The sequence below is a fragment of the Canis lupus genome, chromosome 13 (assembly GCF_011100685.1).
Source record: "Canis lupus familiaris isolate Mischka breed German Shepherd chromosome 13, alternate assembly UU_Cfam_GSD_1.0, whole genome shotgun sequence".
Classification (NCBI taxonomy): Eukaryota; Metazoa; Chordata; class Mammalia; order Carnivora; family Canidae; genus Canis; species Canis lupus.
Genome location: NC_049234.1, coordinates 62,324,781 through 62,343,009, shown reverse-complemented (window position 1 = coordinate 62,343,009; position 18,229 = coordinate 62,324,781). Strand labels below are relative to the sequence as shown.

The 18,229-nt window shown below is 39.2% G+C and overlaps 1 protein-coding gene across 4 annotated transcripts in view; it reads left to right on the top strand.

The window, feature by feature from the left end:
* The window catches only part of ADAMTS3 (ADAM metallopeptidase with thrombospondin type 1 motif 3), a 261,316-nt gene extending 256,366 nt beyond the window's left edge, over nucleotides 1-4,950 (top strand). For all 4 annotated transcript variants that reach the window (XM_038556298.1, XM_038556297.1, XM_038556299.1 and 1 more), the window contains one exon: nucleotides 2,220-4,950. In XM_038556298.1, coding sequence (XP_038412226.1) covers nucleotides 2,220-2,779 — 560 coding nt within the window. In that variant the 3' untranslated portion in view covers nucleotides 2,780-4,950. The remainder of the gene's footprint in view (nucleotides 1-2,219) is intronic.
* The last annotated feature ends 13,279 nt before the right edge of the window (nucleotides 4,951-18,229 follow it).

The following is an 18,229-nucleotide window of genomic DNA, read 5'->3' as shown; positions in this document are numbered from 1 at the left end:
AAAACAGATGTCCCTTTATATCCTAAAAAAGTATTTGTGGCAAAATGAATCCTATTTTCTCATTCTAAAATCAGATAAATATAAAATAATAAAATAAAAAAATAAAATAAAATCAGATACATGTTCCTACTTGGAAGAGAAAAGTACCCTCAATCTGCAGACTTTTGATGGAGACATTAAAAATAGTGGTCAACCTAAGTGATTTTCACAGAAAAAACTACTTATTTCAATGAACATATCCAAAAGTTCCTTTTTTTTTATTGAAGTATAATTAACATTTAACATTATATTAGTTTCAGGTGTACAATATAATTATTTTATATTTTTATATATTGCAAAATGATCATAACTATAAGTCTAGTTAATGTCTATCACTATGTATAGTTATAAAATTATTTTTCTTGCCATGAGAACTTTTAAGATTTATCCTCTGAGCAGTTTTTAAATGTGCGATACAGTATTATGACCTGTAGTCACCATGTATACATTTCATGACCATGACATTTATTTTATAACTGGAAATTGCTACCTTTTGACCCTCTTCACCCATTTCACCCACTTCCCAAACCCCACCCCTGGCAACCACCAATCTGTTTGCTGTATCAATGAGCTTTTTTTTCTTTTAGATTCCACACACAAGTGGAATCATGCAGTGTTTGTCTCTCTCTGTCTGGCTTATTTCATTTAACATAATATCCTGAAGATCTGTCCGTGTTGTAAATGGAAAGATTTCATTCATTTTTATATTTGAATAATATTCCACTGTATATATAAATATATATTATATATATATTTCACAATTCTTTATCCATTCATCCATTGCTGGACAGTTAAGTTTTTTCCATATCTTGGCTATTATAAATAATGCTGCAGTGACCATGGGGGTGCATATATCTTTTTGAATTAGTGTTTTCATTTTCTTCAAATAAATACCTTTTTGGGGAATTACTGGATCATATGGTTGTTATGTCTTTAATTTCTTTAGGAATATCCACACTGTTGTCAGTTTACATTCTCACCACTAATTCATATCTTTAATGCTCTTTTGGACAATTCCAATTAATGTCAGATTTTACTTAAATTTTTTTATATTCCTACACAATTTTAATTTCTTCCTTTTATTTGCTGTTTAGATGTATGTGTTATTTTTTTTTGTATATCTTTTATTGGAGTTCGATTTACCAACATATAGCATAACACCCAATGCTCATCCTGTCAAGTGCCCCCCTCAGTGCCCGTCACCCAGTCACCTCGTCCTCCCACCCACCTCCCCTTCCACTACCCCTGGTTCATTTCCCAGAGTTAGGAGTCTCTCATGTTCTGTCTCCCTCTCTGATATTTCCCACTCATTTTCTCTCCTTTCCCCTTTATTCCCTTTCACTATTTTTTATATTCCTCAAATGAATGAGACCATATAATGTTTGTCCTTCTCCGATGGACTTATTTCACTCAGCATAATACCCTCCAGTTCCATCCACATTGAAGCAAATGGTGGGTATTTGTTGTTTCTAATGGCTGAGGAATATTCCATTGTATACATAAACCACATCCTCTTTATCCATTCATCTTTCGATGGACACCGAGGCTCCTTCCACAGTTTGGCTATCGTGGCCATTGCTGCTAGAAACATTGGGGTGCAGGTGTCCCAGTGTTTCATTGCATCTGTATCTTTGGGGTAAATCCCCAGCAGTGCAATTGCTGGGTCGTAGGGCAGGTCTATTTTTAATTCTTTGAGGAACCTCCACACAGTTTTCCAGAGTGGCTGCACCAGTTCACATTCCCACCAACAGTGCAAGAGGGTTCCCCTTTCTCCACATCTTCTCCAACATTGGTTGTTTCCTGTCTTGTTAATGTTCCCCATTCTCACTGGTGTGAGATGGGATCTCATTGTGGTTTTGATTTGTATTTCCTGATGGCAAGTGATGCGGAGCATTTTCTCATGTGCACTTGGCCGTGTCTATGTCTTCTTCCTCTGTGAAATTTCTGTTCATGACTTTTGCCCATTTCATGATTGGATTGTTTGTTTCTTTGCTGTTGAGTTTAATAAGTTCCTTATACATCTTGGAAACTAGCCCTTTATGTGATATGTCATTTGCAAATCCTCCCATCCTGTAGGTTGTCTTTTAGTTTCGTTGACTGTTTCTTTTGCTGTGCAGAAGCTTCTTATCTTGACTAAGTCCCTCGATGTATGTTATTGTGTCTTTTTTAAATTTTTGCAGATGAGCCATGTTTGGGAGACAAGTCTATATTCTGTCAAATGGAGGTGCTCGCGCGGTACTGCTCCATACCAGGTTATAACAAGTTATGTTGTGAGTCGTGTAGCAAGCGCAGTAGCACCCTGCCACCACCATACCTTCCAGAAGCTGCTGAAACTCATCGTGATGCTATCTTTAACCCTAGCGACCTCCATGGATCTCTAGTGATGCCCACGTCTTTGGTTCCTTACCAGTCAGAGCCCCCTGCTGAGAGGAAGAAATCTTTGGGTAGGATCTCTTCAGTGGGAGGCCCAGATGCAGTCACTGCTTCCAGACCAAACAGTAAACCTGATGGTGCTAACTTCCCCCAGAGGAGAGCTCTGCAAGCAGGAAGTAAGACTCTGAGACTGGTCTCCCCAGCCACCAAGAGCGGCCCCCTCAACTCATCTTCAGAACCGGCTGCTGCCCGCCTCCTGGCGGTCAGTGATTCAATAGGTGCTTCTTCTCAGGCAAGAACCTCAAAGAAAGATGAAAGAATTATTGACGAGAGACATCCAATAAGATCATCCACTTTGGAAAGATGAGAAAACGAACCTCAAAGGTTAGAAGTCAGAGGAAAACCTGGACAAGCTCCCTCTCCCCATGGTGCATACAGCTTGTTTAAAGTGTAAATCCCCATAAACTGTCAACTCATTTTGTCTGTACGTGTAAGAACAAAAAGTGCTGGTTCACTTTCTCGTTGCTTTCATCCTCCTTTTGTTCTGCATCGACTCGTTTACCAGAATTCATCGAAAGGAAGCACCAAAGATTGTTAATAGGAGGAAGATACGTTGCCAAGCCTGTTGGTCACTCTCTAGTGCAGCAAAGGGACTGGAACCAATTATGTATATCAGCTGATTTCTTATTTTTCAAAAGTTACACTAAAAATAAGAAAAGAGGTGCCGACAGTTTACACTTTAACAAAATATTTTGGAAATGGAGCAAAAATTCTTAGACTTGTATTCCTATTTATCTATATTAGAAGTATTGTATGAGCAAATTTGCAGCTGTTGTGTAAATATTGTATATTGCAGAAATCAGTATTATTTTAAGAGATGTGTTCTCACATGGTTGTTTACTATATTACATTTCTGGATGTTCTAGGTGCCTGTTGTCGAGTGTTGCCTTATTTGATATTCTGTGGGTTGATTTTCAAAGCAGAATATAATGAATAAGAAGTTAGACCTATAGCTACTGAAATGCAAAGGGTTTTGTTGTGTGGTTTTGTTTAATCAAATCCCAATTTAGGGATACCTAAATTACAGAAAAAGAAAAATCACATGTGCTGCAAAGATACAAATTTCAGCTTACCTATTACCTTCCATGTTTTAAATAAAAAGCAATAGGATTGATGTTGTAGTATACTCATGGTTCCAGAAACAGAGACTAGTAAGTTAGCTTGTGTAAAACAAAATTAAAACCCTCTTACCAGGACCTCAGTAGGCACCAATGAAGTGGCCTATGTTCTTGTGTTGGTTTTTCTTTTCCCCTTGTTGACATATTCAGATGGTTATACTCAATGTACTGTAATAATAACAAAAGAAAATGTTTTGAGATAATTTGCTTGTATGTTGGTAGCTGAGAAAAGCATCATTGAATTAGAATTGACACCCAGGTATAGTAGTCCTTTGGGGCTTTGGAAGAAGATGCAAGAAAGTATTTGTCAATGGTTGCAATATTTATTTTCTGCATGGTCCATATTCAAAGGTTCGCAACTACAATGCATCTGACTGCAATAGTGTGCTAGTAATTTATGTCAGTGGTCACCTTGCTCACAGTGAAGCCAGAAATGCTCTCTCCAGGGAGTAGATGTAAAGTACTTGTATATAGAATTCAGAACTGAAGATATTTATTAAAAGTTGATTTTTTTTTCTTGATAGTATTTTTATGTACTAAATATTTACGCTAATATCAATGACCTATTTTGGTAAACTAGAGAGACATAATTAGAAATGCACATTTTTGTGTGTGGTGGAGAAATTTAAACAACAGCCAAATCAAAGAACTGAAATTAAACAAATTTGATGTCATGCAAACTTTTTGCCTTTTTAAAGTAATTGATACAAAGTTAACGATTTGTTCCCTTGTGATGAAACATAAAACAGTATAGACTCAGATAGCTGTTTAATGAAATAGTGAATTAGAAACATTTTTTTAAGTTTATGCATGAGATAAATACTTAAGAGAAAAAAAAAAGAAAGTGTTGTGAGCATAATGTTTTTGAGGTCAGTTCCTGAACTGTCTAAAACTATATTATGCAAACAATAGAGATGTTAACCTCTCCAAGCACAGAATGTGCAAGGACTTTTGCCTTTTAACCATGGTAAACTCACAGCTTCACCTATTGACTCTATACCTCTAAAGAATCGCTGCTACTTTGTGCAAGACTTTTAAAGTTTAAATGAATTAGGTGAATTCCAGGTAGTAAAACAATCTCTGAGCCTCAAGTAGAAGTCATTTTTTTTTTCCTCAAAGTTACCCCAGTATGAAACTCTCTCTAGTTTCCTTGCATATGTATGCATCTGGTCTACAGGAGAATGCAGAGAAAGAGGATCACACACATACACCTCCCATAACGATGTACATATTTGTTACACTTCTGATCTTTGAGCTTCCTTTTCTACTAAGCTAAAAATTACGTTTTATCAAAGTGTACACTACTGATGCTGTTTGTTGTATTGGGAACACGTAGCAATAAAAATGTTAACAAAATGTAGACCTGGCTCTCTCTAGATTTTATCATTAGATTCATCACTGATTAATGGAAACTTTTCTTTCCTCCTTCAAAGTTGAAATAGTGTCATATTCATTAGCTACTTGGAATTTCTCTGACGAGGCTCGAATAAAGTGATAGTGTCTCCTATCCTCACACCAGGATGTATCATATTTTTTTTAATTAAGAAAAAGAGAGACTATGCATGGTGGCTTTTTGCTTAAATCCATCCCACAGAACCATGAAGATGCAGAGAGGAAAGGGCAATAATGCTACAATGTATGAAGAGTTTAAAAAGGGGGACTTCATTCTTTCAAATGTGCAATCCCAGAGTGGTTTTTAAAGAAAAGCTGTCCAGCAGCTTTTGACCCTGATTACCTGAGGATTGCTGGGAATACCTAACACATGACCTGGGAGTGTGGACAGAAATGGGGCATCAGGGCAGTGGGAGGGCGGGGGTGGTGGTGGTTTTCGTTATATCACAGAGAAGCACTATATTGCCATGGTTATTACCAGTTTAAAGAGCAAAGGCAGACCAGCTCCAATCTGAAGTGCGCCTGTACCTTTATACCTGAATGATCCTGGGTAACCAGACTGAATGTCAGTTTCCTCGTCTGTAAAGAGGTAAGGCAGAAATATCAAACATCATTGCATAATTGTTGTGAGGAACGAGAAAGCAAAGTTGCTAGCACAGGGCTGAACACAGTGTAGCTCTCAACAGATATTAAATATATTCATCGTCCTTAGAGTGTCCCCATCCTCCTCCCCCTCATTTATTATGTGACCAAACCACGGCTTTCCGATAGGGGCCACAGCTAGTTGAATCATGGTCACTAAGTCTCATGAATGGTGGTAAAGAACATAATTTCAGGAATCAAAAGATAAGCACTTTAGGCTTAAAAATCAATAGGAGGGATAGACTCATTCGAAATGATATCCAGTCATCAGTTTTGAAAATTTTGGTTAATCCTGCCCAATCTCCCTTCACATGCAACAAGTCATCAAACTAAAGAATGAATAGCCAAAAAAAAAAAAAAAAAAAAAAAAGAATGAATAGCCAAACTATTAATTCTGTACTTCTGCAAAAAATGGCCAGTGGTGAAATAATGCTCCAAATTATTACCAGATAAAATGTTTTTCACTTATTTACATTAATACACTTTGCAGAAATATCAAGCCATTCCTAATTAAACATAGTTTATTTGTCATGAATAAGCTGCTTAAATATATGATATAAAAAAATCACTTGAAAAATTCGAAGCATGGACAACCAAAAAGGACATTACTTGTTACAAAAGTATTAAAGAGAAAGGTAATAGTAAAACTACTTAAAATGCAATAAAATATAAAACCACCCAGGGGTGCATAAGCATTATCGACACATCAACTGGTGTTAGAAAATATTTGTTTTGGCCCCCAATACTTAAGGAAATTTACTTAGAGCTAGAGATATATTTAAAAATTAATTAAAATATCACCTACCAAGCAAAGAAACCATAATCAAAAATGAATTTGTCATCAAAAACACGAATTCTAAAACAAAACAAAACGCTGTAAATTTCTGCAAAATCATCAGAGAGTTCACCTAGGTATGGGAATTACTCCCCAAATTCCCCTATCTTGATAAGCGACAAGAGCATAAAAAGTTGCCCATCTACTTCACAGCAATGCTAAGGTTCCCTGTAGGAGAGCTGAGGACACTGACTCCACGTTGGCCCTCCATCTCCTTCTCCCCTCTGGCGCACAGATGGCACCACTTCAGTTAACTACCCTGAGACCTCAGCACTGTGCTCCTCCCTCCATAAAAGCTGGGGACAAAAGTACAGACGGAGGCAGAGAGGCTGTTTCAGACAGGCTATCTAGCAGTCCCATGGGTGTTTTTAGGGCAACCCATACTCAAGCACTGGTCAGAAATGCTCCAAGGCCTGGCCAAGTCTCCCGACCTGGCCAAGTCTCCCCACCTGGCGGTGGCTGGCCAGCTTGGGACCTCCCCGCAGAAGCAGGGCTTTGTGGCTCAGCCTTGTCACTCATGCTTGTTTCTTTTTCGGTATCCAGTGGAATAACCAATCGTTCAAAGGTGGAGGAGGGTCAGTAATGTCTCCTCTAGACTGAGAAGGTACTGAAATCACAGAAAAAGAGCAAGCCATTCCATACCATGCACAGTTTTAGTCAGGGTAACTCACAGACCTGGGCAATCTGGCAGGGGTGGACCACCGGACGACCCAGGCCATACTCCTCCTCTCTGCCTCTGTCCAAGAGGGTCGAGTAGCAGCAGCAGTTCAGGTGTTCTGGCTGTGGGATCCTAGGATGCTGCTGCTGAAGACTGTGTCCTACCGTCAGCCCTGGGGGCACAGCATGGGACCTCAGTGTCTGTCCTTTCCCTGGGCTTGGTTAGCCCAGTAGTCTCTTGGTGGCTGACTTTAGGAAAGCCTAAAGAATCTGTCAAAAGAGAAATAGACAGAAAAAAAAAAGAAAAACAAAAACAAAAAAGAGAAATAGACGGGTTGGAAAACAGAGAAAAACAAAGGATGTTGCCGATAATAAAATGGAAAGGGGGCCCGTCTCATAAACAGTGGCGAGGGCTAATATTATTTGGGACCCTGAGAGAAAATATAGACCAACAATCTGAATTGGACTTGCTGAGCCTGTGGAAGACATTACCTAAAGGAAAGCAGTTTACTCCCTTGGAAGAAGTCTCAAAAAGCCAGGGGTTTCTCAGAGTGTCCCTCCAATAGGGAGGAATTTCAGGGGTGGATACCCCTACCACTAGAGACTGGGAGTTAGGCCAATGTGGTCCTCTAGTGCGGGGTCAATAGGGGGCAACCGAGACCCAATCGTGAATTAACCATTTATTGGTCTAGCGCTAACCGACTGACCATATGAGCTTGAAATGAACAGGGGGGCAACATGCACATTTATCTTTGGAGGCCCCCCTCAAAATTTCAGGGAGGCCTAAAGGCTATTTATGGTTAAAGGGAAAGATGAGCAAGGTCAAACTAATATCTACATGTAGATTGGTAGGCTGCCTCCCTACTGTTTTGTTGTGCGTATTTCCCTCATTCCAGAGTATAATTTGGGCACAGATGTTGTTCAGGATCTGGACCTAACTACAATGACAGCCAAATTCAAGTTGGGTATTTGAGTGGCAAAACCCATCATGTAGGTCATGCAAGATGGGAACGTAAGCAGCTGCTGGTCCCCGCAGAGAATAATACAAGTACAAGCCCTGGGGTATTAATGTCAGAGGTGCGCTGTGAATTTTATGTAAGTTCATATCCAGAAGGGTTTGGCTGGGGCTTGTGGCAATGACAAAATGGGAAGTCAATTATAGTTTTTTTTTTTCAAGTTTTTACTTTAATTCCAGTTAATTAACATACAGTAGTGTATTAGTTTCAGGTGTACAATTTAGTGATTCAACACTTCCATACAAGACCAAGTGCCCATTACAGGTACACTCCTTAATCCCCATCACCTATTTTGCCCATCTCCGCTGCCCCTTCCTCTCTAGGTTCAATAAGAATCTGTCCTCCTTATAACATCACTAGAAACATGGGTTGCATTACCAAGGCTTTGGGTGGAATGTCCTATTTGAAAAAGACATGCATAGGCTCAGATAAGACCAGACAGCTTTAAGGAACTGGGGTTGAGTTTATGGACCCAAAGAAGCTCCTGGGGAAAAATCAGCCTGATGTCTTGCTTACAGAGTTCCTGAGAATCCTACCAAGTGAATAAGGAAAGTCACATCCTGCCAAGTTTGGGAATCTCAGGATATTTGGGGCACTCAAGAAAAGAGGAAATAACCTGAATCCGTAGGTATTGCAGGTGAGTCTGATTTGGCTTAGCTCTTAACCCTGAAAGATTGTTAAAGGCTTAATCTGAAGTTCCTTATGAGTTCCAGTGTCATGAGCATGTTATGAAGGCGTCACACACGAGCTATGTCTTTCCATAATGTCCACTTTATTCAATAATAAAGCAAGGATAAACTAATTGTCAAGCCCGTTCAGGATTCCAAACTCAATGACCTTTCACCATGTGTTTAACTCGGCTTCTTACACATCACACAAAACAAAGCGTAAGTCCCACAATAAGCAAGATAGAACAAGGAATAGGAAGTTAATGAACCAAACATGAAGTCAGTCTGTGAGCACACAGCTGGGATGAGAGCTTCATCTGCTCAAAGTCAGCTATTGGCATTTGCTGTTTATTCCCTTTAAGTAGTGAAGGATCTCTGTTCCACTCAGAGGTCACTCAGAGACTTAGGCAGCAGTTGCCTTTTTGATGTGGTCAGATGTGAAAGGGCAGGTGTCTAGAAAGTCTGACCATTTGCTACAAAAATCCTTTCCTTTTAAAGGATTATAATCAGTCTTGGACCTTTGTGGACCTCCTCCGGTTCCGCTGGTTATCGGTTCTGTGTATGTTGTCAGCCTATGCTGGTGTCAACCATACACTGGTTGCATCACTGCTTGACATGTGTGACTCTATTTTGCTCTCTACATTTCACCCCATGATTCCTCATGACTAATCTGGAAGGGTCATGCAGGAATCAAGTATGTCTTAAACCAGATCAACGATGCTATTCTGCTAATGTGGATAAAGGCAAAGCTAAGTCATTTAATCATGTTTTCAACAACAACAAAAAAATCAAATAAAATCAAATCTCAAATCCTAGGAAATGTCAAATGACATCATAAAATTAAAATCACACCAAATCAAAGCTAGTTAAACCGAATCAAATAAAGATTAATCAGAGTAAAGCAAAATTAAGGATTATATTTTAAAACTCTAACTCTGTTACATCTAATAAGAATTAAGTCAAAAAGAGAGAAGAAAATCTAAGATCAACAAAACAATCAAATAAATGAATGGAAAAATCATGTTCCCAAATACAGGTAGACTGAAGTCCAAAAATAGACATGGAATCTTCAATATAGACTTTTTCAGTGCATCCAGAAAAGACTGGCAAGTATATGGTTGATCATAGTCTTCCTATGATTCTTTTTCCTTCTTCAGCCTGAGAGGATGCGTAACAGTCTAACAGCATGTTTATTAAGATATTTAACAAAAAATAATAGCTAAAAACAATAGAAAGTTTTCTTTAATGAATTCCTAAACACGAGTAGAGAGATCATACTATCCCATTCCTTAAGTATTTCAAAGGGTTAGTCAGATCATGAGCCAGAGCAAATCTCATGTTTGAAAGGTTTTGCCAACCACTCATGAAAGGAACATTTATTGTGCAAGTTTTGTATCTTTTTGTTCAGTGCAGATAGGATGGTGTTGATGAGAGCTAAGTCCACATGAATGGCCTGTGCAGCATGTACAGAAGGAGTTAGCTTGTGGGTCATGGTTTTATGGGCTGCTTGGAGCCCTTCTAATTTTTCATCTAAAAGTTTAACAATCTTGTTAGTTTTTACTCAAGGCATTTCTGTTACTTTTAGTATGATAGAATTTCCAAAGATTTTATATAAACTTTCAGAGATAAAGGTACTCATTTTGGTAACATTATTAAATGTCCTATTAATTTTAATGCACTCAATGTCTACAGTGTTGACGGTATCACTCATCTTAGTATGACTTAAGAAAGTGACCTGTCAGGAGTTATTAGCACAAATTATCCAGTTAAAACATCTTGTGTCTAAGAATAAATTTTCAATGGGTATTTTTTGTGAGAGGATAAAGATCAGTATGTATTTTTAACCCATGCCTGGTATAATTCATGCTCTTAGGCCATTGAAATGCCATCTTTTTGGGTAATAAATATCCACCAATCCACAGGATTACATGTGTTGCCAGAACTGCTGTGTTACCATTTATTTGTTGTGGGATAGCACATGTGTCATCTGCTAATAAACTTTAATCACCCCCACCCGCAATGGTCTTAACAATGAATGTTTTACATTGTCCTGTATTTCTGGAGGTGCCTACCTGTAAGAGAGGCTCTCTCTAGTCAGAAGAATACATTTTTCCGGTTACAGTAATGTTTCTGATGCCATTCCATACTCTCTCCAGTAGGATATTGATTCTGCAGCAATGATTATTTAATTGTTCTCTCACATAGAAATCTCTAAGTAAATTTTATTAGAGGATTTGGACTGTATGGTCAGTGTTAGTTAAATTCTAGTTGGTAGACGTGGTAATCACGCCTAGTTGAGACAATGGAGTGTAGTTCTCTGAATGCTGAGATTTTGGAACATAAATTTCCTACTGCATTAAATAGAGAGTTAACATGTTTTGAAACGCAAATAGCTCCTCATTAACAGTCTGGATTTCTGCTTCCTGAATTCCAGAGATAATTTAGAAATGATGCCTAATCCAGGATTGTAGAGGCTTTCCAAGTTTATTCTGTTGGTATTTGATAGGATCAGCAGTTCGCGGGGGATCGTTCCTACCTCTGTTGCATGAATCCAATATTCAGGTTGTATATAGAACAAATTGAACTATTCTTTTGGAAGGTTATTTCAGGTCTTTGTGGCATAGGTTTGTGTCCAATTCTCATAGGGTTAAGTAATATAATCCAAACATATTTGGCTTGAGGAGTTTTGGTGTTGGGTTGGTGATGCCATGTGTCCATTATAGCTCAATGGAAGGTTCTCATATACCGTGTATTATTCCAATATCCTCTCTCAGTATACGCGTCTGGCCTATTGGGTGATATGCCACATTTGTCAGAGGTGACTCCTTTAGCTGTGTAAATTGGTACAGATGAATTTGGTTCTGGTGATATTCTCATAGATAGGATGCTGTGCCAACCATATCTATTCTACCCATCATGCATCTTATGGTTGGATCAATGGGAAAAAGATATTGTTGCACACCTGGATCAATCTGTGCTACTAACCCTGCATTAAGATAAATTCACAGTATTTCCTGCCATGCTGGTGATCTCCTTTGTATAATTCAGGTCTTGTTAACCAAAGGATGGTAAGAATGTACTGAATCTAATTGTTCTAATTGGACATACTGGTATGATCACTTCCTTTGTTGTTATATAGGCTGACTTCAGATTTTGATATTAAGGTACCATTGCATGTGCCAGTCATATTAAGTAATTTACAAAAAGGTATGTTGGTATGTCATAGGTGGAAATAGCATTGTTACAATCCAGCTGTGTCTTCTACCATGTAGGCATGAAAGGATCTATGGTGACTGGACTCATAGCTACAAGGCTAATACAATTATCCAGAGTATGACCACAGGTAAAGATCATTTTACCCCACTTATCTTTCATGTGCCAGAATTCATTTAGATAGGATTGAAAGGGTGTCATAGACTTCTCCGAGAACCATTCTGTTTTAATTACCGGGTGCTCATACTTCCAACAATTACTTAACTGGTAGTTTTTAAGTTGTGATGTCACCCTGTGGTAGAAGACTCCATAACAGGTAACCCTTAAAGCCACAAACATTATCTCTAGAAATATTCCGCCATGTAATATTGCATCCAATTTTTGATAAGCTGGGACCATGTCCAAAAGTGTTATCACTGGAAGAGACGTCAATTCCATGAGGGCATGGTACAATAATGATACATTGCTGTGGGAATAGCTCCAATAATGGAGGTGTTGTATAGCATCCACGCAGAATCTTTGTGTCCCCGTTACATTGTATACCATATCCTATGTTATTGAAGTGTAAATTAAATTCCTCTCTCCCATTAACTGGGAGTTGCCTAGTTATAGCAATGTTCAAGAGCTTTGATTCCATCCTGTTGATTCCGCACGCAGAAGGTATCAGCGGCTGAATCTGAGCTTCTCTGTCTTGCTCTAGAGCAAATTTACTAGTCCATCAGGGCAATGCCTCCACCCTGTAAACCAGTGTTTTAAAATCTCAGTTGTTCCAAATGGATAGGTTAGGGGCTGGTTCCCTGAATATTCTGTGTAAAAATAGCGCTTTATGTGTGCTGCCGTAAGGTTCAGCTGAAAACATAGGAGAGTTGGTTTTAAAACCATTAGTCTTATAGCATTGTCCCTGTGCATGATGTGTGGCAAAATTACCTTTGAAACTTCTCAGGCACATTAATGTCCAATTATGGAATATTTATTCCATATAAGATGTGTTTTGGGGTACATGTCAATCAGGTCTAGCTTGATGTGTGAAGCGGTGATGTGGCTGCATGAGCAAGGTTGGTCCTATTTTTAATTCCAATCCAATTAGCAGGTGCAAATGTTCAATTTCCTCTCTTACAAAATTCTTCAGGTGGTAAATAGGTTGGTGAAGTGTTGGCATACCAAGTGCCATGTATGTTATCGCATTGTGTATCTTTATGTCTCATGTAAAAATTGCCAAAAAATGGAAAGCTGGGAAAATCTGTTCAATAACATAATATGTAGCCTTTTTATTTCTGGATATAATTTTGTAATCCCTTGGGTATCCTATTGGAACTGGAACCTTGTCTAGGGGTGTGTTAAAATATGGAAAGTGATATGATAAGGTTTTATTAGTAGTAGTAATTTCAAGACCTATGTGTTATATTCATCAGTATTAGTAGGATTTTCAGGATACTCATATTTCTTCTGTATATCCTCTTGTTACATGTCTAGTTGGTGTCAAAATTCATATCATGTGTTGACAAATGATTTGTATGAGTGTATTTTAAGGTTCATGGTTGCAATATCTAGATACCCTGTAGTATATGGCCCTATGTTCAGTATATATATTTGTGCGGTGAGATTATCCAGGATGATAATATTTTTAAATTTAATGGATGCGGTGCACTCTATGTTTTCACATAAAATGTTCTTTTTTTTTTAAAAAAATTTTTTTTAAATTTTTATTTATTTATGACAGTCGAGAGAGAGAGAGAGAGAGAGAGAGAGAGGCAGAGACACAGGCCGAGGGAGAAGCAGGCTCCATGCACCGGGAGCCTGACGTAGGATTCGATCCCGGGTCTCCAGGATCGCGCCCCGGGCCAAAGGCAGGCGCCAAACCGCTGCGCCACCCAGGGATCCCACATAAAATGTTCTTATTTATAATGTGGGTGGCCTGTTGGTTTGAGACCTTATTAAAGTCTTCATTGAATGAACATAATTCTGGTCTTTCACACTTTATCACATCATCTGCAGTCATCTAGTGTGTGATTTATTTTATGTATGGCTTAGTAAAGCTGTACAGTTTGTAAGTTAGAATAAAAAGTTTGTTGGCAAAGCTTAACATCCTTCCTATAAGTGCAAGGGTATCTTAAAGCTTTTTGAGCTCTAGTAGAATTATGCACATGTGTAGTTAGCTCTGAAAAGAGGGAGAGATTATTGTACAAAATATAGCCTGGTATGTGTACAGGCAGTCCTGGTATGGTTGGGGCATGATTTGAAAAATTGAATTGAGGTATAGGTTCTTTGGTTTTGTGGTGGAGGGAAGTTTATGTTGTATTTAGGGCTAAAGTATTGGTCTCTACTGAGCTCATCAGGATATTGGCCATATTTATGGCTGTAACACATAAGACCAGATGCCAAATCCTGGCTATCATGCGGCACAGGTGAGTATGTTTGTAGTCTAGAATTATGTCCTCCATCAACCTTTGACAATATACACACATTGACAATAGTATATTAAAAGCCAATAAAAAGCAATTGAGCCATTTGTGTTTGCAAACTCCACTAGTCCCTATAAAGTTCCTAGTGCTGCTGCATGTTCAGTTGAGAAGCGATCATTAAAATACAGATACCTCATGGGAGTCAACACATCTTGGCATTCAAACCAATCAGCATTTACTGCTGTGGCCGGGTGTCATCACCCAACTTATCTTTTTAGAGATCTTCCCGGGCTGCTTCAACCAGAGGGGCAATTTCAGGATCATCATCCCACATTATTTGTGCCAAGTCTAGATTGTCAGGAAATCCTGGGGAGTCTAGTATGGTAGAGTCCAGTATTTGGTGCATCCCTCTCTCTTCCCTAATGCAAAAAAATCTTACTCTTTTAATGCTGTGTTAATTAAGCGGATAGTGTCATTTGCTAAGTTTCTGCACAACAGTTGGGTCCTGTTATCACCACGGCAATTTCTGTGGTGGCAGTGGGCGAAGTATCTGGTTGATTTGGCAAGACAAAAATTAGAAGAGTATTGGTAATTATAAGGAATATTTTCCCCAGCAGCATCAGTGGCAGGAAACACGAGCAACACTGCATAGTCATATCCTAACTGATGGTGCAACGGAGTGCACGTATCTGACTGGTCTTATAGTGACAAGTGCAAAGGTGGTCGTTGTACAAGTGCATAGGGGCACAAGAATTGCACAAAGCATATAGCAGCTTTCTAATCTGTGATATGAGACCTAGCTGGTATGTCATGTGCCTCCACTTATTCCTCAAGTATGTCCTGGGTCAAAAGGGCCTGGATTTTCTTAAGTTGGAGCTGTCCTCTGGCCCCTGCAGTCCAGTAAATGTTTGCGTGTCTGTGAGCAACAATATCCTGTAATAAGACAGAATTGTCTCTCAGTTTTGTTGTGACCTTATACAGAAGTTTGATGCCTCTCCTTTTCCTACATCTGGGCAGAAGTGCTTAGCATCTTATGAGGACCATCTTTTTGTAACCTCTCTTTTTGATTTAGCATAAAGCAAGCCATATCCAGAAACCCCCCTAGTCTTTCTATCAGTTGTAATGCTCTTTGTAATCCATTAACTCTCTCTCTCTATCCAACGGCCACAGAGTTGTAGACTAGATGGTAATTCCAGAGTGAGTCCCATAGATCACAGAGCTTTTTAACTGAGGGGGCTGTAAAAGGAGTTCACTGATCATTTTCTGCTATTAGTGGTGCTCCTAAGTGAGCAGCCCATGATTTCAGAGCTCTTGTTGTTGCATGGGGCTGAAGGATGAGAGGCAGCCAGGGCCAGCCCCGGCCCTGTAGATCTGGCTCCCTTGGAGGCTGCACAATCCTGTTGATCACTATGATTTAAGAGTCCTGTAAAATGAAATGGGGTGGGTTTGTCTGCATGTGTTGATGCCAATTTACCTGTATTCATCTGTCCTCTGTTTACCTTTGGTGCATCCTTGTAATGCTCTATTTCCTGAAAGATAAATTTAAAATCTTGCTGTGAACCACTTCTATAAGGCATGTATTCCGCTACGTCCTTTCTGTCAGCGTATCTTCACGATTGTGTGTGGGGTTAGTAGTACTTCGATTGTTTCCTGATTTATGTGATATTGGTCTTTCTTTTTTTTTCTTTTTAAGATTTTATTTATTTATTTGAGAGAGAGCGCGCGCACACACACAAGCAGCGGGAGAGGCAGGGGCAGAGAGAGAAGCATCCTCCTCACTGAGCAGGGAGCCCAATGTGGGGCCCGATCCCAGGACCCTGAGATCATGACCTGAGCCAAAGGCAGATGCTTAACCGACTGAGCCACCAAGATGTCCTTGTCTCCTTTCTTTTTAAATTTTGGTTGTGGTACTTTTTATCCCCCCAGGGAATTTTTATTCAAGAACATTCCAGGAGGAATAGATAACTGCAAAGGCCTTCGGGTAGAATAATATCTGGCATGTTCAGGGAACAGTGAGGACAGTGAGGTGAATGGAGGTAGTTTGAAGCGTGAGAAGTAGGAGAGAAGGTCAGGGAGGGCTGCCTGAAAATCTCCAAGACCTACTGGGTCATTATAAATACTCTTACTTTTCTCCGATTCTCCACAGCATTTCTTGGTCCAGTGAAAAGAATCCAGGATTTGATCCCAGACAACTTTCCTTTAATGAACTGCAGCATGTTTAACTTCTCTTAGTTCCCTCATCTACAAAATAGAATTAAAATACTTTCTAACAGTCTGCTAGAGTAAATCAAATGAGTTCATGTGTCTGAAAGTTATTTTTTGATGCTATTACAAATGTTTTTATTACAAGTAAACCTTCTGAATTTTCATGTGATCAGCTTTGCCGATTTCTTTTATCTGACATTATATAATCTACGAGTCAGAGGGATTTTGTGGGATCTCCAGGGAACTGCTCTCTTACTCTTCCTTCTTAGCCCCTTTGGCTGACTCCTCTATCTCCGCACCACTTAAAAAGTTGACTCCCAAATCTCCGTGTATAAGCCTCGTGCTCCGAACTACAGACACACGTGCACGTGCCTGCCAGGTGGCTCCCTCTGCTATAGCAGCCGCACTGCAGCACGTGAACACCAAGTGGTCACACCCTTACATGGAAGCTGCCTTGACGTTCCGTGTGTCTCCCTAGACTTCGCCTCTGTGCTTTCCCCTTCCATTCTTCTCTGACTTTTGCATATTTCCTCGGCTCCCTGTCCTGTTGATTCCACCTCTAAAATGTCTCCTGCATCTGTTCCCTCTTTTTTGTCACCATTGTCTCCGCCTAATTCAAATCAGACACTAAGGAGAATGCTTGCAGTTGCCTTGTGATTGTCTTCCTCTCTGTTTTTTCTAACATTGTGATCACCCTCCCATCAGATTTTTTTCCTTTGGGGATGCAACTGACCTACCAAAATCATGCCAACTCAGAGCAAAATGTGTGCAGTTTCTCTTTGGGATCTTGAAGTCTCTCTGCAACTTTTTAAAATCTGTATATTTTTTTCTTGGAGTTCGATTTGCCAACATAGAGTATAACACCCAGTGCTCATCCCATCAAGTGCGTCTGCAACTTTTTATATTCCTAACCCACAGAATCTCATCCCAGATCTTTCTATTTTGACACCTTTATTATCCCTATAAAACAAACTCCAGCTTTTTAGCCTGCATAAAAAGACTTTTTTCTTTTTTCTTTTCTTTCTTTCTTTCTTTCTTTCTTTCTTTCTTTCTTTCTTTCTTTCTCTCTTTCTTTCCTTCCTTCCTTCCTTCCTTCCTTCCTTCCTTCCTTCCTTCCTTTCTTTCTTTCTTTCTTTCTTTCTTTCTCTTTCTTTCTTTCTTTCTTTCATCCATTATCCCTGTGGTTTTGATTTTAGTGAAAGAAGACAAGGGCCATGTCACAGTCTTTATTTACCCGAAGTCCTGCATACACTTGTACTTAGTAGATGCTTACTGAACAAGTAGATAAATGCCTGTAACCATCCCTTATAAGAGGCACACTTCTTTCACCTGTATTTATTCTCAATCCCTTCTCCCTGCCATGCCTTGCTCTGCTTATGGGTTCTGAAGATTTGCTTGGCTGGGATCATCAATCCATTGCTTCCAGTTGAGAATCTGATTTCCACTGGATGAACTAAAATAATTAAGCCCAGTGACCTGAAATTCACAGCCCTTATTTGGATCACATTATTAGAATATATTTAAACTACTAGATGAAAAAAGAGATGTATCCATCCTGTTGAATTTCCTTCTAAGTGATGAGTGGAGTCCAGGTAACTGGACCAAAGCA